This window comes from Pholcus phalangioides, unplaced genomic scaffold (genome assembly GCF_987345545.1).
Source record: "Pholcus phalangioides strain wild (caught in Gottingen) unplaced genomic scaffold, Ppha-v1.0 ptg000016l_1, whole genome shotgun sequence".
Classification (NCBI taxonomy): Eukaryota; Metazoa; Arthropoda; class Arachnida; order Araneae; family Pholcidae; genus Pholcus; species Pholcus phalangioides.
Genome location: NW_028301609.1, coordinates 12,807,988 through 12,834,996, shown reverse-complemented (window position 1 = coordinate 12,834,996; position 27,009 = coordinate 12,807,988). Strand labels below are relative to the sequence as shown.

Here is a 27,009-nt window from a genome sequence, read left to right as displayed (position 1 = left end):
ATCTTTAAAATTGATTAAATATGTTTTTGCTTATCAGTATTCATGTTTTGCTATATCGCACGTACGTAACTTCAACAAAAGAAATTTTGACCATGCGCGTCACTATAATCTTCAATTATTATCCAGCTGCTAAGCTATTTCCCTGCACGATAAAACAAACAACCTTCTTGTTACCATCAGAGGGTTTGTAAAACTTCCTTAAAAAGGGAATTTCTTCATTTATGACGTGTGATGATTTCAACAAAAGAAATTTTGACAGGGGCGTAGCCAGAAATTTCGTTCGGGGGGGGGCCACTTTCATTTTGGGGGGGGGGGACCAAAGTGACAGAACAATGGATTTGGCCATCTTTTTCCCTTTTTTCGGTCATTTTCTCACATTTCGGGGCGGGGGGGACCAGACCCCAAGTCCCCCCCCCCCTCGCTACGCCCTTGAATTTTGACCACATGCGCGTCACTATAATCTTCAATTATTATCCAGGAGTATACTCTATCGGTGCCTTCGTGATTTTTCCCTTAAGAAGGGAAAAAAGGTAAAAGGTAATGGTAAAGGTAAAGAAAGGGAAAAAGGTAAGAAGGGAAATCAGGAAGGCCCCGACTCTATTGGCTGCTAAGTGAGGCGGACAATATATATTCTAGAAACCGTGAGGCGGACGCTGTTTACTGCAAAACGAAGAAAATCTTTGGTTTTGGTTTGACTTTGAGACTGGAACTAAAACTAAACTTTCCTCCCCTCCCCCCCCCCCCCACAACTCCTCCTTCCTTCTCAAAGCGCTTACTGTATCACTCGCTGACTCACACACAGAAGCTTGTTCAGTCAGTTTGTCTGATTCTTAGTTGTCTTATATTTGTATCTTGGTAATTTGTGCTAAAATGTTTAATAAATTTGTGTTATGTATACGCCAAGGCTTCAGTGGTGACTCTCAAATGAACAGAACCTTCTGAATAAACTTTTTGGTTGTATCTCCAAGCTCTGGATTATTTTCTCTCTGCTTCCATTTGACTGATGGGATCTTCTCACGGTGAGCTACTGTTTTCGCTAATCTCTCTTCCGGCCTTTATATATATATATATATTTTTTTTTTTTTTTTTCTTCTAAAATTCTAATTGTTCGCATAAAATAATTTTGGTTGGAATTTTATCCTCGTTTTCCCCCATCTATTTCATTATTTGACATGAATGTCGCTCTCCACTTGTTAATACAAGATATACAGAAGACTGGATGTTGTGAAGATATTTATTATTTGAGATGTTAATTTTTTAAGGAAGGAAAAAACTCATCTCTGCCTCTACCGGGAGTCGAACCCAGGTCCCTCGATTGCCGGACGAGTGCTCTGACCACTAAGCTACAGAGGAGATAGAGATTTTCCTTCGCTAGAGCGTATATATGCCGAACGGAACCGTGCAATGGACGGTGAAACCGATCAGCTAATAGCTCATGGACGACGAGCCACCAGAGGGCTATATATATGACATGAATGTCGCTCTCGACTTGTTAACACAAGATATACAGAAGACTGGATGTTGTGAAGATATTTATTGAGATGTTAATTTTTTTTTTTTTTTTTAATACGCTCTAGCGAAAGAAAATCTCCTCTGTAGCTTAGTGGTCAGAGCACTCGTCCGCCAATCGAGGGACCCGGGTTCGACTCCCGGTAGAGGCAGAGATGAGTTTTTTCCTTCCTTAAAAAATTAACATCTCAAATAATAAATATCTTCACAACATCCAGTCTTCTGTATATCTTGTATTTCATTATTGTTATTACGAGATGGATGACGGCACGGATCCCACGGTGGTCGCAAGGATATCTTGTAAATTATACCTCCAATGTGGATAAATAATATTGCTTTATGGTTCGTGCAAGTGGAAGCTAATTTCGCAGTAGCACAAATAACTTCCGATATTACGAAATATAATACCGTTTTAGCAGCTGTAAATGCCGACTCGCTTCATTCGGTTTCAGACTTGGTGCTTCATCCACCAGCCGAAAACAAATACGAAGCACTTAAACAAAGGCTTATCGCTGAATTTACAGATTCTTCTATACAAATCCGCAAACTGTTGTCTGAATTGACTCTTGGGGATAAGAAACCATCCTCTCTACTGAGACAAATGAAAGAGCTGGCAGGAAATTCAGTAACTGAAGATTTTCTAAAAACTATTTGGATGGAAAGGTTACCTTTGAACTCTCAGGCCATTTTATCAGTGTCAACTGCGGATCTAACTGAGTTGGCCACACTAGCCGATAAAATTTCCGAGATACGACCAATACTGAGTATTTCTGCGATTTCTTCACAGTCAGGCCCTTCATCAGATTCTGTGAAATCTGACATTGCACAATTACGTAATGAAATATCGCAATTAAATATTCAAATTGCAGATTAGAATAAGACAACCATAAGTATTCTTTATGGGCATTGTATAATATTTTATCATGTGTATATATTGTTTATAATTTTTGTTAATTGCATTTTTAATTGGTTAATTGGGTTTCTGTATTTTTGAAATAAATGACATCCATATTTTTATGGGCATCTTTTTCTCAGCCACCTCGTTGGGCATTTTGCCTGTTGTGTCGTTGTATTTGTATTTGTCAACGAAAATTAAAAATGAAAATTATTCAAGAGGGCGTACTCATTTTCTCGCTACCGAAGCAACAGCCGTAATTTTAGAAATCGTAACTTCAATACTACACAAGCACTATGTTTCTATCATGATAAATTTGGTGAGAAAGCAACAAAGTGTTACCAGCCGTGCACATACAAACCAAAAAACTAAAGCACGCTGCTGCATCGCTACAGCATACTTTTTTCGGTGCAGCAGCAGGTCCTACTAAATGTAGACTTTACGTGTATGATAAAGTGACAAATTGTAATTTTTTAATGGATTCGGGTAGTGACATCTCTTGCATTCCTGTGTCACCCAATGTGAAGGACAATTCTTCACATTTTCTCTATGCAGCCAACAACACGAAAATTCCAACATACGGAAAAAAACATTTAGAGCTAAATTTAGGGCTTCGTCGAAATTTTCGTTGGACTTCCCTCATTGCAAAAGTCAATACTGCTATTATTGGTGCTGATTTTTTAACACATTTTGGACTCGTGTTGGATTTGAAAAATGGAGCATTAATTGACTCTATCACTAACATGCAAACAAAAGGTGTACTGTCCAATGCTGCAGTACCCACAGTGAAATTGATTGTTGGTGAATCACCATATCATAAAATTTTTGAACAATTTCCAATTTTGGCAAATCCAATACCGCAGTTTTCCCGTCCTCCAAAACATAACACTCAGCATTTTCTGGAAACAAACGGAAGTCCAATTTTCTGTAACCCTAGAAGGCTGCATCCAAAAATATTACAAGCAGTTAAACACGAATTTGAATATTTGATTGATAATAGAATTTGTCGCCCATCAAAATCACCTTGGGCTTCCCCAATTCATGCAGTTCCGAAATCAAATGGAACGTACCGAATTTGTGGTGATTATCGTCGCTTGAACGCTATAACTGTCCCAGATAGGTACCCCTTACCTCATATACATGACATTACCAATGTGCTGCACACGGAAAGAAAATATTTTCCAAAATTGATATAGTAAGGGCATACTATCATATTCCGATAAATGAATCCGATGTACCAAAAAGTGCCGTTACTACTCCCATTGGTAGTTTTGAATTTTTGTACCTCCCATTTGGTCTGAAATGTGCACCAATGACATTTCAAAGATTTATGAATGAGGTACTGAAAGGTTTCGATTTTACTGTCAGTTATTTAGACGTCTTAATTTTTTCTGAAAACGAAAATGATTACATTAAGCACGTGGAACTTGTTTTTTAAAGGTTTAGTAGGTACGGACTAAACATCAATGCTTCCAAATGTATTTTTGGCCAACAACAAATTTCCTTTCTGGGTCACGAAATATCAGCAGGGGGTGTTCGACCTTTGGACGACAAGGTAAAAGCCATAATGAACTATCCATGTCCAGAAAATCTGATGCAACTCAGAAAATACTTGGGGTTACTAAATTTCTATAGGAAATTCATTTCACATGCTGCTGAAGTATTAGCACCATTAACTGACCTATTAAAAGGGGTCTAAAAAAAAATGATCAAGAAGCTTTTGATTTCAAATCAAAAGTAGCTTTGCTAAACGCTACTTCGCTAGTGTTTCCAGAAAATGAAGATAAGTTAATACTTCATTGTGATGCTAGCGAAATTTCAATTGGAGCTACTTTAAGTGTAATGCAGAATTTAGAATATAAACCCCTGGGATTCTTTTCAAGTCTTACACCTACACAAATGAAATATTCAAGTTTCGACTGTGAACTTGAATAGCTATATGAGTCTGTTAAATTTTTTAAACACATGCTAGAGGCTAGAAACTGTAAAATTGTTACAGATCATCGTCCATTAACATACGTTTTTCGTAAGGCAACGGACACTTACTCGAATAAGCAAACACGGCGGATTTCTTACATATCAGAATTCACTACTATATCGAGTACCTAAAAGGTAAGAGAAACGAAGCTGCCGATGCACTATCGCGCATAAATGAGGTTATTGTCCCCCAGCCTCTCAATTATGATGAACTCAGTAATGATCAAAAATCAAACGAACAACTGAAACAACTCATTTCAGACACTAATACTGGGTTGCAATTGAAATTAATTCAATTGCCCAATTTCAATTCAAATTCTCAAATATATTGCGATCTTTCAACTGGAAAAGCAAGACCTTATGTCACTGCTAAATTTCGCAAACAAGTTTTCCTAAAATTATATTGACTTTCTCATCCAGGTATTAGAAGTACTGTTGACCTTATACGAAACCGTTTCGTGTGGCAGTCTATGAATAAAGTTGTTCGTGAGTGGGCACGCCAATGCATTGATTGCCAACATTCTAAAATTCACAAACACACGAAATCAGAATTAGGAAAATTTTCACTGCCAACAACTTGCACGATTCCAACATATTCATTGCGATGTTGTGGGACCCTTGCCGGAATCAAACGGGAAAACAATTGACGAGCCCGTCAATTGTTTCACTTTAATTGACCGCGTAACACGTTTTCCGGAAGTATGTGCGATTTCAGATATCACCACTGAAACAGTCGCAAAGACAATCTACTCTGAGTCGATTTCCCGATTTGGCACGCCAGACCGCATAACAACTGAGCAAGGCAGACAGTTCGAGTCGAGACTAATGTCTCAGCTCGCTACTGAAAGAAGATAAAGGTGCAACACCAGCTGAGCTTGTCTACGGTGCTTCCTTGCGTCTTCCAGGCGATTTTTACGATTCGAGTGACAAAATTCAAGATCCGTCCATGTTGGCACGCCAGACCGCATAACAACTGAGCAAGGCAGACAGTTCGAGTCGAGACTAATGTCTCAGCTCGCTACTCTTCTAGGTGTGGAAAAGTGGCGAACATCACCGTACAACCCAAAAGCAAATGGCCTGATCGAAAATTTTCACCGTCCATTAAAAGCTGCAATCATGGTTCACAACACCACCAAGTGGACAGAAGTCCTTCCAACCATTCTTCTCGGTTTCCGTTCAGCACTGAAAGAAGATAAAGGTGCAACACCAGCTGAGCTTGTCTACGGTGCTTCCTTGCGTCTTCCAGGCGATTTTTACGATTCGAGTGACAAAATTCAAGATCCGTCCATGTTCATTGAAAACTTCAGGGAACACATGAGAGCATTAAAACCGAAGCCAACAAGTTCTCATAACAAAAATAATGTGTTCGTACATAAAGCATTAAACACCTGTTCTCATGTATTTATCCGACATGACAGGTTGAGAACATCGCTTCAAGCACCCTACTCTGGACCGTTTCCGGTGATCAGCAGAAAAGAAAAGAACTTGAAAGTTCTGATAGATGGAAAACCAACAAATGTATGTATCGATCGAATCAAACCTGCATTCACAGTGAATGAGGATGCTACAACTACAATTTCCAATACAGTGTGTCCCAAAATTAATGTGCTTCCGAAACCACTAGACCGCTTCACGCGTTCCGGAAGACAGGTACGCTATCCTGTCAGATTCAACAATGTTGTCAGACTGTGTCGTTAGTCACTGGAAGGGGGGTACTGAGGCGGACACTGTTTACCGCAAAACGAAGAATATTGGTTTTGGTTTGACTTTGAGACTGGAACTAAAACTAAACTCTCCTCCCCACAACTCCTGACGAAGATCTTTCTTATACTGTATCACTCGCTGACTCACACACAGAAGCTTGTTCAGTTTGTCTGATTCTTAGTTGTCTTATATTTGTGTCTTGGTAATTTGTGCTAAAATGTTTAATAAATTTGTGTTATGTGTACGCCAAGGCTTCAGTGGTGACCCTTCACTAAGCTAGTCCTCAGATCAGGAGAAGAGTTATCGGAACCCCCCCCCCCCCTCTCTGGAGAGGGTTCATTTTGGCGCGGGGAAAAGATAAAAATTATCCCGGGTTGCTAGTACGCCGTCTTGGCGCTCACAAATCGATTTTCGTCGCCAAGTCTTTTCCGCTGTTCCGTGAGTGAGGTTTTGTTTTCAAAACGTGCTCTTTGAACCTCGAGTTCGCTGTTTAAAATATTAATTGTACTTTTTGAAATTCGTTGTTTTCAAAACATTTCAAGATGTCTTCAAAAGGACGAACTCTTCAGAAAGAAAGATCATAGACAATATCATGAAGTTTTGTGAAACAGAAGCGGAAGTAGGTGAGCTTTCGATACCTCTTTCGCAAGTACAGAAACGTGCTGCTGCTATTGCTGGTGTTTCTTTAACAACCATCAGGCGGATCAAGAAAGAAAGTTCCGTCGCTGGTGAGGGCAAGTTATCAACGCCGGGTAAACACAGAAAGCGACCTGAGGAAAGAAACGCCGTGTTGGACAATTTTGACTTGTTTGTCATCCGTAACACTGTGAGTGAATTTTATACCAAGAAGAAAGTGCCATCGGTTGGATCGCTGCTTCCCGTAGTGAGGGAGAAGATCAACTTTCCATGGAAAGCAGATACTCTTTGAAAATTTTTACATAAGGCAGGATTTGAATTCAAACGCAGCAAAAGTCATCGCAATATTTTGATGGAACGCCCACAGATAAGGATGTTGAGGCATCGATTTTTGAAAAGAATGAAACTTTTTCGAGAAAGCAGAAGAAACAGTGTTTATTTGGATGGATCGACAGCAATCTTGCATACGATAAATGTTGGCAAAATGATGAAATTGGCGCTATAGTTAAAGAAAGAGCAAGCAATCGCCTCATAGTAGTGCATGCCGGATCGGAATCTGGATTTGTCCCCCATGCAGAATTGGTATTCAAAGCTGGTTGTGCATCTGGAGATTACCACGGGCAAATGAACCACAGCAACTTTCTAAAATGGATTAAAGGAAAGTTACTTCCTAATATCACTCCGAATTCTGTTGTTTGCGTGGACAATGCCGCATACCACTCCAAAATTCTAGACCATGTACCCGTTAAGTCCCCAAAAAAACGAGACACGTGTTCGTGGTTGCAAAAGGGAAAAATTGTCCATGATGAAAAGATGCGGAAAACGGATTTGTTCGACATCATTAAAGCGAATGCCTCACGCGAGAGAAAATATTGTATAGACGAACTTTTAAAAGGCAATGGACATGACGTCATTCGGCTTCCTCTTATCATTGCGACATGAATCCAATAGAACTTGTGTGGGCATCGATCAAAAGATATGTGAGAGAACGCAATGCTAGTGCTGATCTGAGCTTGCAACATTTGCAATCGTTAACAATGGAGGCTATCAGAAACACAGGGTGTGAAGAGTGGAAAAAGTACTGCACAATCATGTGAAAAACATTGAAAATACATACTGGAGACTGATGGAATTGTAGAAGAAATGATCGACAGCATTTCAGTGTGTATAAACCTATCAAATGACAATGATTCTGAAACAGACAGAGATACTTCAAGTGATCATCACTCGGATTCCAGTTTGAGTGGATTTAGTGATTTTGTTGACGAAAGTGAATTAAATCCATGTAAATAGTCTTGAAATTCGTCGAAAACGTTGTTGTCTCTACGTAATGTAGGAATGGGGAGGCCAACACATCAAGGAGAAACTTTTGACCTCAAGGAAGAACACAGAGGAAACGAATCTGGAGATCTCACAAAAAGTTCTGCGAAAGCCCCATTATTCACGTAAGAATAGATGCCACATCATCAAGACCACGACGCCTCAAAAAGTTGAACACAGCAAACACAAAGGTTAGTCAAAATATAAGATATTTTTACTCTATTACGGGGCCTCTATCGCGACCCAACCAGCAAGGGTAAAAGGCTTATATCCCTGGAGGGACAGAGCCTGGGTCGTGACTGGTTTGTCGGGCCTCTATCGCTTGCACCCTAAATTAAATATTTTAATTTAATTAAAAAAATAAATATTTTAATTTAAAAAACTAAAATTTTTGAATTCCATTTAATTCAATATTTTGAACTAAAATATTTGATACAGAAAAAAAGATAATGGAGCGAAATACGGAAAAAAATGTAAAGGAAGCAGTGATAATTTAATAATAAAGGGAGTAAAATTACTTTTAATTAATAATGAAATTACTAAAATAATTAAATGAAATAAATTAATAGTTACGTTACTTAAAATTAATAATTAATTTTATATTAAATTAATATTAAATATTTAAATTAAATTAATATTAAATATTTAAATTAAATTAATATTAAATATTTAAATTAAATTAATATAAAGAAAACATTAATAATTATCATTTATTACTATTGTAAATTATGTGAAATTTCTTTCGGTTTTCCGCAACAAGAGAAGGCCACGAAGGATTTAACAACTGGCTGTTGCGAAGATATATTTTGGAAAGAGAGAAAATTCAACTGCCCATGCGGGGAATCGAACTCACGTCCTTTCACTTTCCGGGTGAACGCCCTAGACCACTGGACTACAGAGACACCGAATCGCTCAATCTTTCCTTGTACACTGAAAGGGAACCTCCCCGCAGGGGCAGTTGAATTTTCTCTCTTTCCAAAATATATTTTCGCAACAGCCAGTTGTTAAATCCTTCGTATGGAAGCGGAGAGTGACGTCATCCTTGTATAAGTCGCCATCTGGTGGCAGCGTCAGCAGTTGTGAGCTTGGCCTGATTCTGGTCCGGCCGTCCACGTACGGTCCCTTTCAGTGTACAAGGAAAGATTGAGAGATTCGGTGCCTCTGTAGTCCAGTGGTCTAGGGCGTTCACCCGGGAAGTGAAAGGACGTGAGTTCGATTCCCCGCAGGGGCAGTTGAATTTTCTCTTTCCAAAATATATCTTCGCAACAGCCGGTTGTTAAATCCTTCGTACGGTAGCGGAGAGTGACGTCATCCTTATATAAGAGAAGGCCACCTGTGACAGCAACTTAAAAAAAAAAAAGCTTGTCGCGAATCAGTGTGGGAAGATGTTTTGTTTTTTTTTCACATATTTTGTGGTGTCAGATTTGACCCAGACGATTGTGAATCATTGGCGAAACACCTCTCCCTCTGTGGTTTGGTTTTTCTCTCCTCTCTGTCTGTACAGGGCTAGTTGAAGCGATGCTTTCGGCTGGAAAGGAAGCAGTTTTTTTTAATGTGCGAAAGAGAAGGTTTTTATATCATGTATTCGTATCAATAGACAACTGCGTTTGATTCTCTGGTGGAGATGCACAGTTGGCAGAATTTCGAGTGAACCATTCATAACATAGCCCTTCTTTCTCTGTTTACCATCTCTTGTCGCCACGTCATCCTCTTTTTTTTTTTTTACTTTCTCCACGGATGCTTTCTTATGGGCTTTTCAAAGAGGTGACAAATAAAAACATTGAACATGCATGCTTGTCAACGTGAATAGTTACAGTTACGTGAATAGCCACCATAAGGGCATCGGAAGCATGGTCCTCTCATGCTGCAATTGAAATCTCTCACCGGCCTCTCATATCGTGAATATCTCTCATATAGTGAATTTACAGTGTGGGGGGGGGGAATATATATATATATATATATACAGTCAAACCTCGTTAATGAGTCACTCGTGGGAGAGCAAAAATATGACTTAGTAAGCGGAGTGACTCGTTAAACGACGTAAGCCATAGCTGCGCCAATTCCTGCCTGAGGACAATTGGGACTTCCAAAAAGTGACCCGGTAAGCGGAGTGACGTGTTAACCGGGTGACGCACTAACGAGGTCTGACTGTATATATATATATATATATATATATATACACACACATATATATATATATATATATATGTGTGTGTGTGAATTCTCCAGGGTTGGAGCCTTGTCAGCTCCATCGTTCTGGGGGCTATAGTCGGAATTGTTTTATACGTGTAGGCGTTCTGTTTCATCTTTATGGATGAAACTAATTACTGAAAAAAAGAGGAGTTTTCGATCCCTTTCTGCAGAATAAGAAAGTATATTTTTGTATTGAAATAATATGCTGTAAATGTTCTAACAGCAGGGCCATCATGGGCCCGGGCCAAGTGATTTTTATGAGCCCGTACCTCGTAAATGCTGGAAAATATCAGCCAGATCTTAGTTTTGTGAGGCCCTCTCCTTTTGGGGATCGGTTGAGCCCACCAAGCCTTAAGACAGCACTATCGAACAGGCGGTGATTACGTCACACAGACACTGCTATGAACTAGAACTCCTTAATACACACATAATACATACGTATATGAAGGCGTCTTACTATGAACGACACTATCGAGTGCGCTTTTAGGGAAATTTCTTGGAGGTGAACATAGCGCTAAAGACGCCAAGCGAGAAAGCGCCGATATTCTCGATGCGCAGTCGCTTTACCTAAAAGGGAATAATAGACTCGTCCGACGTGACGTAACGCGCCGTAGCCAGTGTTCTTCTCGTGATCGGTGGACTATATTTCCCTGCACGATAAGAGAAACAACTTTCAGAGGGTTTGTAAAACTTCCTTAAAAAGGGAATTTCCCCATTTACGACGTGTGACGTCATTTCGGAAGGGGGAAAAAAAAAAACATGTTTAGAGAAGCGGGCATTTTTTTTTTAATGAAGAAGGAAATTTTTGGGGACAATTAGGGATTTTTTGTGATTTTCGTAAAAATTCGAGAGATTTAAGAATTGATTAAGAGGTCGAGGGATGAAGCTAAAATTCGGGAGAATCCCGGAAAATTCGAGAGACTTGGCAGCTATGAGATCAGCTGGTTCAGGAGCAGTGAGACCTGAAAGGAAAATAGTGATCTCCGACTGAGTACGGAGCGAGCAGAAAATCGACCGTCCCCTACCGTAACTGGGAGTGGAACAGGATAAGGCGAAGTCCAGGGACTCCCTTTGCCAATAAGATGAAAGCTACGGACCCCTTTACAGAATATTCAGTAGTATATTAAATGTAAAAGAAATAAGTGTTGACTGTTTTCTCACCCAAACTCACAGACCCCCCCCCCCCCCCCTGAAATCTGTCCAAGAATTCCCGGGGGTGTCTGTGAACTCCTGGTCTTTGCCCCCTAGCGGCCGCAAAAATAAACTATTGCTAATGAAATTCGATACATAGCCTAAGTGTTTTAGAGTATGCGCACGAAAATGAGACGAAAAAAAAAACCTATCTATCGCGCTGTTACGGTTACAACATCAAAATTAAGAGAAATTCAAATAGCAACATTCACTTTTATGTATTGAAAAATGATCGGCGCATTAAAAAAAACCATAAATGTCGTTGAAGCGGTGCCGGTAGAGCAACAAACTCAGACGCAGGATACAGATAAAGAAAGCAGATTTCACAATGGTTGGTGCGCTAACCACTCGCTCGATGGACTTCCCGCAGATCTGACCGAGCGGTTAGCGCACCAATCCCATGGTGGAATCTTTCTTTGTCTGCGTGCGTCCTGCATTGACGTTTATGGTCCTACCGGTGCCGTTTCAAGGCCATTCATGAGTTTTTTTACTGCGCCGATCATATTTCAATACATAAAAGTGAATGCTGCTATTTGAATTTTTCCTAATTTTCTTGCTGTAACCGTAGCCACGAATAATAAATTTTTGTTTCTCGTCACATTGTCGAGCCCATACTCTGAAACACGTATATCTCGAATTTCAGAAGTATTCGTTGCTTTCTGCGGCCACCAGGGGCTCTTATATCAGAAAAATTATTTTATGACCGCCCTGTATAAATAAAGCAGTGGAAATCATAAATATGAAAGGTGTGGAGGGAAGGGTGCGCTGAGAGAGGAAAATAATCCCCCCCCCACCCCGAGAGAGAGCGAAAAAGACCCCTCTGAGTTGCAGGCCACGCCCACTGGCGCATGCGCATAGGTCTACTTAACCGGAAAAAATAGATCCGTCATTATTTCACTAATTATTAAATTGCTAAATCACTTATGCACTTGCCACTTACCAACTAAACTCGTGTAAACGGCCCTTATCGTCTGCATACATTGTAACGTACTTGGCAACTTAAAATTTTGTTACCAACTTAATCACTTACCGTGTGTAAACGGGACTTTAAGGACGAAAACGAAAATAAGAAAGTAACAGAAATCCCTTTTCCAACACTTACAGAAACTACAGAATACTTAGAAAAAATTAGGCTGTTCAAGTTCAAAATTCGCATCTTTCATTCCCTAAACCAACTTTCTGATTATGCAAACCCTCCTACAATGATATTTTATACAATGTTTAAGAACACCAAAAAGAAAACAAATACTAGACCACGCATGCACCTCGTTCGTATTCCTCTGCGGAACTTTCTAACGAATTGGTACCTGTTGGAATGCGCGTGTACGTGTGGTGAACCTGACATGAAGCTTGTTTCTGTGTAATGCTTGTTATATCTAGTGCCGCCATCTGCCATCAGTTTTCCTAACTATGAGTGAAGTGTAATGATTGAATAATTGTATCGTTGTGTATGTCTGTTGCTCTCTGTGGCGAAAGAAAAGAAAAGTATACAATTTTACAAATGAAATAATTTTGGTGATCCTTTACGTTTCGTAACCATAGTAGACCAAGTCCATTTATTTTTATTATGAATAATAAGTTTTTGTAAAAGAAGGGCACTAAAAATGGTGTTTTTAACTGAATTTTGACGTATTTAATTCCTTTGCATCACTTGAACTGAATTGATTATCTATCAAAGACTTGAAGGTGTTATTATCCATAATAAAGGTAAATGGACTTCGTCTACTATGGTTGTGAACCCCTCAGTTGCAACAACTAGGAAACTTGCTAGGAAAAAAAATTGTATTCAATAAATTTTTATACTTGTCTACAGTTTTTCGTGAAAGTGTATAGTCATCCTACATTGATGAATTGGGTAATTCGAAGTTTATTGCTGTCCCCTTGAGCTTCAAATTATCCAAGTTCGACTATAAATAGTACTAGAACAGGTGGCGCACTCACACACTCTCTCTCTCTCTCACGTGTGTGTGTGTGTGATAATAATTGAAATAAAAAACGAATGATAATAAATATTTTCTATTTTACAGATCGACTTCGAACCTAGGTGCTTATCACGATGGGAGTCAAATTTCTTCAATATTATATGAGCAAAGTATGTAAGGACGTTTGTCGTCGAGTCGGCATAGAAGACATGGCGAGAAAACATCAGGCAGAGACTAATCAAGAAGACAAACCCATCGCTGTAGTAGACGCGTTGGGTTTCATGAATGTGGCCTACCCAGGGGGATACGACTGGGCTTACGGTGGCCAATGGGTGGAATTCATATCGGCCCTAAAAAAATGCGTCGAGAGGTTCGACACGGCCGGCATCAAACTAGTCTTCTTCTTCGATGGCCCGATCTCTCCAGAAAAACGTAAGCATTGGGCCGCAAGAAGGATGAACAGCGCCAGAAATTTGAGTAACCAATTCCGTGCCATGAAAGAGACTTGTCAGCTTCCAAACGAAGGTTCTCCGCCACTGGCGAATACTGGTTCGCTGACAAGATTCGCGTTGAAATTGAGCTGCGGCGCAGAGGTGCACACCACTCTGATAGAAGCAGATATTGAGATTGCCGAATACGCTAGAAACAACGACCGAGTGTTCGCCATCTTCACTGATGATACCGACTTCATGATATTCGACACGAAACCCGTCTTATCACTGGTCCAATTGAAAATAGAAGATTTTACATCCATATTATACGATAGGCGGAAACTTGTCTCCCAGCTGGGACTATCCATTACACAGATGCCTCTTTTTTCGTGTTTTCTGGGTAATGATTTCGTTCCGGTAGAATTGCTCAGGCCATTCCACGATAGGTTATGCATGGAGAACAGACAAAGAAACATCCCGAAAAATGCCATACCTCTAGTCAGCAAATTGATCGCCAACAAAAGATGGGAAGGCTGTCCCGACAACGAACGAGAGCTTGCTCAAATCAGTAACGAAGTATTTGGCGAGAATAAAGTTGGACTGCTGAAAACTGGCATCAGCTTCTATTCAATGAGGGGGTCCGCTACCGAAAGGAATAGTTACGCACCTCGTTCCACGAGCGATGCTGTAGCGTGCCAGAGGCACGTCGATTGTGAGAACATACAAACCATCTATGGTATACTTCATCACCTCGAATATCATAACTGCGAGGTAGGCATGATCATTTCCACGATCTATTTCCAATGATTATAATGTTCGATTTTTGGTTTGGTAAACTTAGGGGTCATTCAAGTATTACGTCAGCATCGACGGGGGGGGGGGGTTGAAGGTTGCTTACGTCATCAACCACCCCTTTTTGAAGATATGAAATATTCTAAACTGCTGACGAAATTTTGCTGACAAGGGGGGGGGGGGGTCAAAAATGGTTGAAAATCTGCTTACGTAATACTTGAATGGCCCCTTATGGTAGTTTGGTAAACTTTTAGTTTTTCTTCTGACTTATTGCTATTGGGTTGGTGTATTTAGGGTATGGCAACGACATTTTTATGGGCTTTTTTTCCGGTATTATTTATTTTATTGATTAATGTTTTACCTTTTTTCCATTTTTTTCCCTCTAGCCACCTTGTTAGGTAATTTGTCGGTTGTGGACTCTGACTTTGTATTTGTATGAATGTATAGGTTCTCGAAGATTACGACGACACCAGCGCACCATCGGTGAACCTTTCGTTCCGGCCTATCAGGCAAAGAGCGTACTACATTCTCTTCCAAGGAGACAACAGTGTACGTGTGAAAGAATGGTGTGTAGTCCCTAGACGTAGTCTCAAAGAACCTGAACTTGTACCGCTCGTGCCTATCAACATACAAGGTCAGTAGTTGCAATGCATTCTCGAATTACTCGAATTGGTCTAATCCCCTTAACGATGAGGGACGAGATATCTCGTCCAAACACAAATGTAAGAAATACCGTTTTTTAACGTGTATAAAGAACCCTCGCGCCCTCGTGTACAAGGAGCCCCCCCCCCCCTGATTTTTTGGGCTTAAAATTTGGGGGAAAAAAAAGTTGGAAAAGATAAATATCTTTAATACTGCCATGTATAAGGAAACCCTTCCTATTTTTGGGACCCAATTTTTGGCAAAGGGGGTTCCTTATACACGTTAAAATACGGTATATTCCAGCTCTCCCTGTTTTCTTTACCCTCTGCTCTGATCATCGCAAAGCGTCATTGTAACCCTATGAACGGAAGTTGTTTTATTCTCTCTCCGCTCATATCAGCATTCCTCCACCCTCACATATAATGCATCTTTTATGAAACAGAACATGTCGGGGGAGGGTAACGATATGTTTGATCACGAAAGAAATAGATATAGATATATATATATATACTGTACGCATCTCTCTTTTCCCTTTCTATCTCCTACAACATACGAACAACGAAATCAATTTCTGAGATGTAATATTATTGCCGATACTTCAAATACAGACCGCCTAAATTTCTCCAAAAACCTTTACTTTAGGGGGGGGGGGGTGTTTATGTTACCTATCGCAGTGGTTCTCAACCTTTTTCGAGTCCGCGGCCCGATTTCATTAATTTTTGTGAGTCGAAGCATCACCACCTAGAGATAGAAGGCCTCTGCACTGTTTGCCATAAACGTCATTCAGACTACCTAGCAAGTTTAACACATTTTGAAACGCAGCATCCTATTTCGTTTGTTCGAATTGGCGTGGAATATACCCGATTGGCTCACAAATACCGCATAGTGATTGGATGTGGGGCAAAGAAATCGCCAATTCTGAGCCCGAATATTTCTTTTCCAAGCAACGATGATACTGGCACGAGCAGGGAATTTTTTTTCCCCCTGAATATTCTGAGGGAAAATGGACTACTTACTTGACGTCACAAGCAGAGTGCGAAGGCTTTCTATCTCTAGGTGGTGATGGTCGAAGGCCCGGTCAAATACATGACTAACGGAAAATGAATGAGGAAAAATGAAACGCTAATCACTCGCGGCCTGGTATGAATGAAATCAGGGCCCGGCGGTTGAGAAACACTGACCTATCGGGTGCAGCGTGCAGGTTGGCGGTTTTGGTGACTTTTTTTTATATGAAATATCCTACAATTCTCTATTAGGCAAAGAAACAAGGATCAGAACCCCTTGAAATTCCTAGGCATCCTGTGTATGCAGGGCGCCTTATATTAAGGTAAAAGTTACTGTACTTATCAAGTGCAAGTTAACAATTTTATCAGCTCTTTTAATCCCACAATTCCATCCATCCGGGTCACCAACAAGCCAAAGGATCGCAAAAATTTATATATATATATATATATAAATGCTGCCAGAAAATGTTGATTAATGTTGTTCTACTGCTCGGCTGAAAATCAATATTACTGTATTCCTAATTATAAAACATGAACTCAATCAGAACATTGAAAAATGAAAAAAAGAAAGAGAAAGAAACTTGTCACATGAACATGATTATCATGTTGGATATGATAGATTTCTTTTATTTTTTCTTGATTTAGGTACTTTGCCTACTTTGGAAACTCTGTGGTGCGGTTCCTCGCCCGAGATCCAGGAAGCCAAAATGAAGTGTTTCCTCGCTTGTATCGGGGAGAAGCTGAGTTACTCCCAAATCACGGAATTACAAGATGAGCACAAGATATTTTGCTGTGTGTTGCACTACCTGATGGAACTGAAGTACCAGAACAAGAAGGTGATAGAACCCTGGGAAGTTGTGACTTTCATAGCTCAGGCGATTTGCCCTGGAGCAAGTGATGTTGCCTGGTTGGAATCAGTGAAGGTTTGAATCAGTCAATATTTCAAATTGCTTTTCAAGTCTCAGCACTCCCTTATTTGAACTTTACCAACGTTTAACGCTTAAAAATAAATCACGAATTTCTTCACTGATTGGTTCAAAATTTTGTTACTATTGCTTTAAGCGATTCTCTTCTTCTCGAGGTTACAGATAGACATTTGAACCCATGCCGTTTGGACGCCGGAACGCCGTCTAGTGACCGCGTCCTATCACATTTGATTGCATTGATTCACTAAAACACGCTAAGATTTTTTTTTCTGACTCGGTCAAAATGTGGTTCATGTACGATGCGGTATCTGATCTACATGATGGTCTTCCTGGATTGGCTTGTATGCTGATCCACTCAAACTTTCTTTCTCACACAGCTCTGGTTCTATCGCCATGGGCAATTTACAGCCGAGCGAGTTGTACCGGAAGCGTGAGTGTGTGTGCACCTAACATTCTGAGAGTGTATCTGGTGTTGTGTAGGGTTCACCAGGTTCGATAGGAGCACAATTGTACGCGCACCCTCAGAACGTCACTTTTCCCAATTTCTCAACAGATGATGCCACTTATACTAACAAAAGAAAAACCTACCAACACAATAATTTTCCCAACCAGAACCACTGAAAAAAAAGAAAAAAAAAATACTTATCCGTATTCCTCGCCTTTAGTAAATTTTTCCCACGGTCTACTACTTCACCGCACACCAACTCCGGCCATATATTGCCGTACGGCAACTTCCAACCAGCAGAGTTGGGTGGGAAATGAAGGCACAACCTATCGGTGATCGCCCCCAGGTTCGTTTGGTAAAGAACTTGTTTCTAACGTTCCGTGCCTGGATTCTAACCCGTGGCCCTAGACGGTAACGTTCATAGCGGAAGACGTGCCTTCACACAGTCTGGTCAGTTTTATTACTTTGCTTAGAGCAGGGCGAAATGTTTTCTTTCTCTACTCCCCTCAGAAGGCGTTTTTTTCTTTCGGAAGCGTTTTTTTCTTTCGGAAGCGTTTTTTTTTACCAGAGGCGATTTCACGTTAGTAATCAGCATTGAGTATTGTTTGCATTCTATTTTCTTCATTTCTTTATGGAAGCGGTAACCCCCATCCCCCACTTCAGCACACGGCATTAGCTGTTGCTGAGCAAACAACGTTAATCTCAAAATCGATGTTGCGGCTTTGTTATTCCAGAGCTGTTTTTTTTTTTTCACACACAGACCGTTTTTCCATATTGTCTTAGAGCAGGCTGGGCCATGTTTGAAGTAGTATCAACTTGGGTGGTTGCATTCTGGGAATTCCGACGGCGATTGGTCAAAGCGTGTAAAAATGTGTGGGGGGGGGGGGAACAATAGATATATATTTAGAAGAGAAAAAAAAAGTTCACCCTGGAGAAGGAAACAAAAATAATTCCGGAAACCTCAAAAGGAGGACAAAAGAGTGAATATTCTAAAACTTAGGAGGACGCTTGAAATGACATCAAAATGGAGGACATGTCCGTTCAAATGAGGGCGTCTGGTAATTTCAATGCTGCCATCGATATTTCAAACTGTGGGTGTAGAGTAATGATTGAGCATTTGTGTCGTTGTTGGCCTGTTGGAAACCAACTTCAAACTACTATCAGACTGCTCACGTCCAAACGGCACGGGTCCAAATGTCCCGCGTTCAAACGTAATGTGCCGCTTAAAACGAGCAAAACAATGTCTAACATCTTTGCAGAGATTTGGAATAGTTATTTTCATAATAATCGCACAAAATGGCCTCAAATGAACCTTTTATTTAACCCTACTTATCAATGTGTTTACATGACTTCTCTCTTCTCTTCCCGCGAAGGTACCAGAAATTGACACTCGTGCCATCTATCTGGCGAGCTTATTCATGAGAGGGGTGACAACGTTGGAAATGGTTCTTGGCATCTGTGGCTATCCGATCTCATTGGAGGAAAGCATGCCTTGGAAATTCTTCAATGGAAAACTTTTCCACTCTATGTACCTCAAAGTTAAACGAGGGGCCCGACCGAGTGAACTGTGCAGACACAAAGTTTGTACATCATATACATACAGTACATACACGTGTGTGTGTGTGTGTGTGTGTGTGTGTGTGTGTGTGTGTGTGTGTGTGTGTGTGTGTGTGTGTGTGTGTGTGTGTGTGTGTGCGTGCGTGCGTGCGTATGTGTCGGGAGGGGGCGATTGCAGGTCGTTTTATACAGCGGTGGTTCTGAACCTGGGGACCAAAGGGCTCTTTTGCGGTCTCGGGATATTCGAAGGAGGCCACGGGTGAAAATCAGATGAAAGGGGGAGCCAAGTGTTGAAGCGGGCCCCAGAGAAGAGAGAGAGAGAGAAAGCTTTCAAGTGAAATATGTGATGTAAAAAGTGGGGCTAATTTCAGAATCCAGCAGAGCTATCCATATAACCAGGACCGTTTTAAGCTATGCGCCCATCGGTACATGGTCCGGGCCTCGTGTCTATATGGCACCTACATGGGGGAGACCTGGTACCGTGATTTTTGAATGTAAGTATGTAGTTATATATGTAAGTGTAATTATGGGAGAAGAGAACATTACACTTTGCTCGAGGACCCATGATGTTGAAAGAGTTATGCATAGAACCCAAACAAGAAGGAAGCTCACGGAACTCTAGGTAAAAGAAACAGGGCCGTCTCAAAAGCATCATTACATGGGCCCCCTGAGCGAAGCGATTTTTCGGAACCCTCCTTCCTACCAGTTTGCATGTTTACTCTCAGAATTTTTAATGACATCTCATTTACATGAGGCTCCCTCTGAACTTGAGGCCCTCGGGGCCTTATTCATGAGTTAAGACGGCGCTGAAGACACACAGAACTCTAGAACAGGAAAGGCACTGACCCAGGGTCATGTGTCAGGAGAGACCATTCATCCTTCCTCCCGAGGTCCCGTATTTTGCCCATATAATCCTTTGAAGGGATGAATACACCCCCCCCCCTTTGGGGTCCGTGCCTGGCCCAGGGTTCGAGAGATCGATCTTATTTATAAATTTTTGTTCATTGCAAATTTAGTTTTTGACTAAATTCAATTAAATAAGCAGAAAGGGTCGCGCTCCAGGATGAGGGGGGGGGAGGGGGGAGGGGAGTGGCGATAAGACCGAGATCAACGAGAAACGATGATATACAGTAAGTGTCCTCAAACGCTTTATCAACGTGAAAAGTTCATCTGTGAGGTTATACGCATCCATTGCAGTACACACAATGCACAAGGGGGATTCAAATTCCACTTTCATTGCTATGAAAGCGGTGCCATTTCGAATCTACCGTCAAGTGATTTGCCCCCCCCCCCCCCCTGTTTGCAAAGGGAATTTTCACACACTTTCTAAAGGACATTGCATGGAGACTACTACTACTAAACCACACATGCTCCTCATCCATATTCCTCTGCGAAATTTCTAACGAATTGGTACATGTTAGAATACAAATACAAATTTGCCACAACAGGCAAAATGCCCAACGAGGTGGGTGAAGTTTGTTATTGTGTAATACTTGTTATGTGGAGTGCTGTCATCAATTTTTCTAACTATTTGTGAATTGCAATGAGGAATAATTGTACCGTTGTGTGCAGGCCTGTTGCTTTCTGTGGCGAATTGCATAGAGACTGTGCCACCATCTGTCAGCCAAAGTTATAACTAATATTACGAATCGTTGTATTTAAGATTCCAAGCCCGTGCCCATTAAACTTTTATCACATGTTTCATCTCTCTCCATCTGTTACAGTTTCAAAGTTAGGGAGTCCTTCTCGGAAACACTCTGAATGTACTACACAAAGCGTATTAAAGAGCTTCTTAATACAGCTCTGGTACTACATGAAATAACTTTGCCGATATACATGCTCCCTATCTGCCGCAAAAATCAACGAATTTGGATGAATTTCGAGATGCAGGTGCTTCTCAGAGTATGCGCTCGAGGACGTGGGAAAAACAAAACCCTAGCTCTTGCGGTTACGGATACAGCGAAAAAAATTCGAATGGCGACACTCATTTTCATGCATTGCAAAATGATCACCGTATCAAGGAAACTTGAATGGCGTTCAAACGGTGTCTATATTACCATAAATACGGGCGCAGAACGCAGACAGAGATCTCACCAAGGGATTGGTGCGTTAGACGCTCGGTCGGGGAATTTCTTCAAAATATACGGGAGTCCCTGGCGGAGCGTCTAGCACATCAACCCCCTTGGTGAGATCTCTGTCTGCGTTCTGCGCCCGTATTTATGGTAATATAGACACCGTTTGAACGCCATTTAAGTTTCTTTGATACGATGATCATTCTGCAATGCATGGAAAATGGGTGTTGCCATTCGAATTTTTTTCGTTGTATCAGTAAGAAGTCAATCAAGTATCACGTGTCAGCATCGATGGGGTTTCCGATTTTCTTATTTTTGGTGACGGAAAGGGGGTGGATGATGCTTACGTCATCAACCACCTTTCATAAAAACATGAAATATTCTTAATGACATCTTATTAAGTGTGCCAAAAAAAGAGGAAAACCTTACTCTAGCTGGGCCGGGTAGCCCAGGTCGATAAGATACTCGCCTAAAGTGCCAAAGAATGTTTAGAGGTGTCACGAGTTCGATACCCGGTTCGTCCTTGTCAGAAAACTTTCCTGACACAGGGGTACAACAGAAACGGTGACATAACCGCAGAAAAAAGTTAGCTACCGCAGGGTGTTCCCCCATCGAGGGGTTAGCGCACCAACCTCTCGATGAGTATAAAAAAACAAGCTTGCCGTTCGACAATAAATTGTAGGTCCCGGTCTAAAATTAGCCCTCGTATGCAGAAAATGACCGTGGTGCGACAAAAATGATCAAATGATCTAGTTATTGAGCACATGAACTAACATTCTCCCTATTGATAAGTCCCCTACAGAGCCACTTTAGTGATTTCTAAATGTTTCGCGGATCCCCTTCAAGTGCTTTGGAAATGTGTCCGGGCCACTTAAGAGCTATGGAACTGTGCCGCGCCTCACTCAAGTGATCCGTAATTTTGCCGAAGATCACATTTAAGTAATCTGGGATTGTGCCGTGGGTAACGTGAGTGATGTAGAACCGCACTGGGGGCCGCTTAAGTGCTATAAAACTGTGCCGTATGTCACTCAAGGGATGAATGATGTGCCACGAATCGCTTAAGTGTTCTGGAACTGTATCGCGGGTCACTTAAGTCATCTGCGAATGCGCCACGGGCCTACTTGAGTGATCTGAAAATGTGCCACAGAGGCCTACTTGGAAATGTGCCACGGGCCACTTAAATGCTCTGAAATTGGGCCACGGGTCATTTAAGTGATCAGTAAATGTGCTGCTTAGTTCATTTTTACAAAATTAGGTTTTAGGGAGTAGGGCCAAGGGTCCCGCGTATGTCTCTGATCTCACCAATGTGTGTTAGGAGAGGGGGGGGGGCAGAGCTAACGAAATTTTACTGACGGGGGTGGGGGGGGGGGTCAAAAATGGCTAAGAATTCGCTGACGTAATACTTGAACGGGCCCCCTACTCGCACACAAGAGCTAGGGTTTTGTTTTTCCCACATCCTCTAGCGCATACTCTGAGAACCACTTGCATCTCGAATTTCATTCGCATTCGCTGACTTTTGCGGCCGCTAGAGGCTCGTACATCAATCAATCAGCAAAGTTATTTTACCACCGTGTGTATATAATATTATTTCTTAATTTTTCACTTTATATTGATATATATTTTTATCATGTATATTTTCAAAATTTAATAACCATATATTAAATGACAGAGGAGTTTTAGCCTTTCGCCTTGAGTAACCCGCGACATATTCCCAGACCATGTGAGAGGCCTACGGCACATTTACAAACCACTCGAATGGCCCGCGGTTCTGTTCCAGATTGCGTAAGTGAACCGCGGTACAGATACACATAACTTTAGCAGTTCGCGGCACATGGTGCACGCAAATTTTCCAAAAACACATTTTCTAATTTTTAAACATTATGGAATTCTCTGCGTCTGTGTTAATGGTTTTGTTCTACCTGTACTAAAAATATTTTTAAAAAATATAATATAATACTGGCAGCATTACACATACTAATATTTTTCCTCTCACTAAAATGCTCTTTTCCCAAAACTAAGTTTTTTGTTAGATAAGGAACATTTTTTCGAACAGCAACTCATTAAAATGTCTTGAAACTTTGTGTGTCTCTCAACACCATGGTGTTACATACTCTAAAACGAGCTTTTAGTATGTATTTTAATTGTTGGTTATTTTTTCTTGAATTTTTTAACTTTAACAACATGCAGCTATTTTCAAAAATCACCAAAAATTACCCATATTTTGTGCCATAAAAATTTCTTGTCAGTTTAATAAAAAAAATCATCGTGTTAAAGTGTGTAAGGGGCCCTTCAAGTATTACGTCAGCATCGAGGGAGGGGTTTCGGATTTGCTGACTTTTGATGAGGAGGGGGGGTTTGAAGGTTGCTTACGTCATCAACCACCCCTTTTTTGAAGATATGAAATATTCTAAGCTGCTGTCGAAATTTTGCTGGTGGGAGGGGGTGTCAGTGTTTTGCTGACGGGGGGGAGGGGTCTAAAATTGCTTAAAATCTGCTTACTTAATACTTGAATGGCCCCTAAGACCATATTCTTGAGAGACACACAAAATTTCAAGATAATTTGAATGAGTGGTTTTGTTCGAAAGAATGTTCCTTATCTAACAAAAAACTTAGTTTTGAGAAAAACTAAGCATTTTAGTGAGAGAAAAACATTAGTATGTGTAATGTCTGCCAGCAGTTTATGTTAAAATATTTGAAAAATATTTTTAGCGCAGGTAGAACAAAAACTCGAACACAGTTGGAAGGAGAAAATTTCATAGAGAGCTTAAAAATTGAAAAACTGGAAAATGTGTTTTTTGGAAAATTTGCATGCACCAACCCCCTGCGACCAGCGACGTATGTACAGATAACTCCAGCAAAGTTCCAGAGCAATCAAGCTGCCCGCGGCACGTTTAGAGATCACTTAAGTAATTCGTGACACACTTACAGATCACTTGGACGACACGCAGCATATTTACATATCACCGTGGCATAGTTCCAGAGCACTTAAGTGACCCCCTAAGTATAACAAGGCCTCCGCACGAAGCTTATGACGTCAATGAAGAAGGCCATTTCTCGCATTGCCATTGGATATACTGCAAAAAAAAATGTAAAGATATCGTATGCGTCAGCCTGCTATATCCAATGGCAATACGTGAAATGGCCTTCTTCAGATAGGCCATTGTTCTACAGGTGGTGTTGGACACATTCCTAGATAGCTTGAATGAATTTTGGCACAGTTCCAGAGCACTTAAGAGACCCCGCGGCACATTTACGTATCATTTAAGTTACCCGTGGCACAGTTCCAGAGCACTTAATCAAGTGACTCACGGCACGTTTTCAAATCAATGTCCGTAGATGTTGAACACCCTTGATCTAAAGGGCGAAATGGCGCTTACATTTAAATGCGCATTCACCGACAGAGTTTACACTACAATCGCAGGTTTAAGGATTAGAGATCGACATGGATTGGTTAAAATCCTTATAGATCTCCAATCCTTTCACCTGCAATTGTAACTGTGTTAAACTGTGTAGGTGAATACGGCCGTTAAGTAACGCAAATGATCGTAAAGCATGCAAGTGTTTCATACAGCAAGTTGAATATTCTGTGAAAGTAACGAATTATTTGCAGCTTTTTATGCTACGGAGACAGGGGGGTTGATTGAATTTTTTTTTTTTTTTGTCGTTCCTCTGAAATCATCCTTGATCGAATCTGCACTGAAAAGTGTAAGTTCAAGCATCATGCTTACATACCCGAAATTACTGAACAGCCCTAGCCTATTTGCTCAAAACTGTCAGATGGTCATAATAAAGTGGCCACTCGGTGTGCAATTTTCTTTTTGGAAGTACGTATAATGATGGAGAAGAAATAAGGGCTATATAAGCTCGGCACTTTTCATTCGACGAATAACGGTGACGGTATCTTGTAAAAATAGAAATTCTTATACGAATATGTAAATGGAAATTCTCAGAGTTGATAATATTTACGATTTTGGTTGTTTTTCCTCACACTTCAAAAAAGTGAATGTTTCTTTTTTTAATTTAAAAATTGTATTCACAGGCAAATGTCATTGAACAGTTCTGGAAACTCTGGAGGGTAATAAACGTTGGAATATCATAAAGTGTGTCAACTGCTTGCACATGATCGACGAGTTTGGTACCAAACAGTATGACAAGACATCTTCACAAGGGCATTGATTCTACGAAATAATTTTACAATATTTTGTAAAAAATACTGTTCAATTTCAAAATTTTAGTACTATACAATGTAAAAAAATTCATGTATAAAATAAACATTATTTCAACGTGAGTTCGCTACAAAACAGCTGAATTTCATTTTTGCATATGAATCATTAGACCTTTCAAAATTGGAGATGACAGGAACTCAAGTAGCCTCCATGAAAGACAGATGCTATTATATAGGCAAGGTCCGGTGTCCTCCTTTATCGTACTAGTATGAAGGAGACAGTCCTAAAACAGCTCCAGAACAGTTCTTAAACATTTGGATTACATTTGGCACGCAACGATAAGATAAAAGGCCACGGACTCTCTATATGCCAATAAAATTAGCAATGGCTCAATACAGTCAACGCTCGTTATAACGACCTCCATCGTTCCGTCGGCGGCCGGTTAGTTAACCGAAGTTAGGATGGTCGTTACATCGAAAAGAAAAACATAGAATAGTCATTATATAAAAAAGACGGATGTTATAATGAGTATCGAGCAACCAATTTTATGTTCGGTTGCTGTATTTTGGCTATATTTGACATCCATATTTCTTATGGGCATCTTTTTTTAGCCACCTCGTTGGACATTTTGCTTGTTGCGGCCTTTATGTTTGTGTTTGACTGTAGTAACACCTTGACTGAATAATATTCAGTATATAACAATGGAAAACGATGAACTGTTTTCTCATTCCGGCTCACGGACCTCCCTGAAATGAAAAAAAGTGACTCCCCAAGAGGTTCGTGGATCCCTCGGGTATAAACCCCTGCTCTAGAAGAAGAAGAAAACCACTAGATATATCTTGAAGATACCGTTTTGTTCACTTTGTAACATCTAATACCGTGCATTAGGAGGGAATTATCAAAGTTCTGTCTTGACGCATGGTCCTGGCAGGGCACGGCCCGGGGGAGGGGGGCCACAGAAAATTAGATACAGTTGAAATATTAGAGAGTAAGCATGTAAATTTGTCTGGCAGGGCATCAGAAAAATCGCTTGGCCCAGGAACTCAGGATGTTTTAACTTATCCAGGGCCATCTCGAGAGTATCGGAGACCCCCCCCCCCGAACAAAGTAATATTCAGACAACGCCCCCCCCCCCCTCATTTTTTTAGTGGGAGAAATTAAGATAACTACAAAAATCGGAAAAGGTAGCTCATACAGGGTGTTTCAAAATTCAGTATATAACATCATAGTTTAAGAAAGTTTTTTTTAAAAATGAATATGAACCATTTAATAGAAAATAACAGATTAGCCGAGTAATTTATCGACCTGGGCTATCGCGCCCTCTGGTAAAATGAATGTTCCGCGAGAAAGGCCAACATTTTCAACATTTTTAGTAAATTCAAAGTTGTTTTAATCTTTTATTAAAAGTAATGTTCCAATTCAGAAGTTTAGAAGTACCAATCCAATTCAGAAGTACCAAAGGATGTTTAGAGGTGTCGTGAGTTCGATACCCGGTTCGTCCTTGTCAGAAAAATTCCTGACACAGGGGTAGAACAGAAACGGCGACATGACCACAGAAAAATTTGCTAGCGCAGGGAGTCCCCCATCGAGGGGTTAGCGCAACAACTCTCGATGAGTATGAAAAACA

General features: G+C 40.6%; 2 protein-coding genes and 1 non-coding gene across 5 annotated transcripts; all 3 read left to right on the top strand.

The window, feature by feature from the left end:
* The first annotated feature begins 774 nt into the window (after window positions 1–774).
* Window positions 775–25,513, top strand: LOC149075078 (constitutive coactivator of peroxisome proliferator-activated receptor gamma-like). 3 transcript variants are annotated; one of them, XM_089245635.1, is made up of 6 exons: window positions 775–1,019; window positions 13,453–14,549; window positions 15,018–15,204; window positions 16,862–17,139; window positions 18,961–19,167; window positions 25,256–25,513. In XM_089245635.1, exons 2-6 carry the CDS (start codon window positions 13,482–13,484, stop codon window positions 25,313–25,315), a joined length of 1,800 nt encoding a protein of 599 aa, XP_089101761.1. In that variant the 5' UTR covers window positions 775–1,019; window positions 13,453–13,481; the 3' UTR covers window positions 25,316–25,513. The 3 variants fall into 3 exon arrangements, with proteins under 3 accessions (XP_089101761.1, XP_089101763.1, XP_089101762.1); XM_089245637.1 differs by lacking the exon at window positions 18,961–19,167; XM_089245636.1 differs by lacking the exon at window positions 775–1,019 and having other exon boundaries at window positions 13,437–14,549.
* Window positions 1,590–1,661, top strand: TRNAG-GCC (transfer RNA glycine (anticodon GCC)). Its single transcript has one exon. It is a non-coding gene; the product is annotated as a tRNA-Gly (tRNA).
* On the top strand, window positions 5,387–6,079 carry LOC149075079 (uncharacterized). The gene has a single exon (XM_089246012.1). The coding sequence runs from the start codon at window positions 5,387–5,389 to the stop codon at window positions 6,077–6,079; it is 693 nt and encodes a 230-aa protein (XP_089102138.1).
* Window positions 25,514–27,009: the final 1,496 nt, after the last annotated feature.

What these genes read in the sequence shown, in the direction of transcription:
- LOC149075079 (XM_089246012.1), top strand. Translation starts at nt 5,387, where the DNA reads ATGTCTCAGCTCGCTACTCTTCTAGGTGTGGAAAAGTGGCGAACATCA.
- LOC149075078 (XM_089245635.1), top strand. Translation starts at nt 13,482, where the DNA reads ATGGGAGTCAAATTTCTTCAATATTATATGAGCAAAGTATGTAAGGAC. An exon ending in TCGAATATCATAACTGCGAG is followed by an intron (nt 14,550 to 15,017) that starts GTAGGCATGATC and finishes ATGAATGTATAG; the next exon opens with GTTCTCGAAGATTACGACGA. An exon ending in GTGAACTGTGCAGACACAAA is followed by an intron (nt 19,168 to 25,255) that starts GTTTGTACATCA and finishes TTGTATTCACAG; the next exon opens with GCAAATGTCATTGAACAGTT.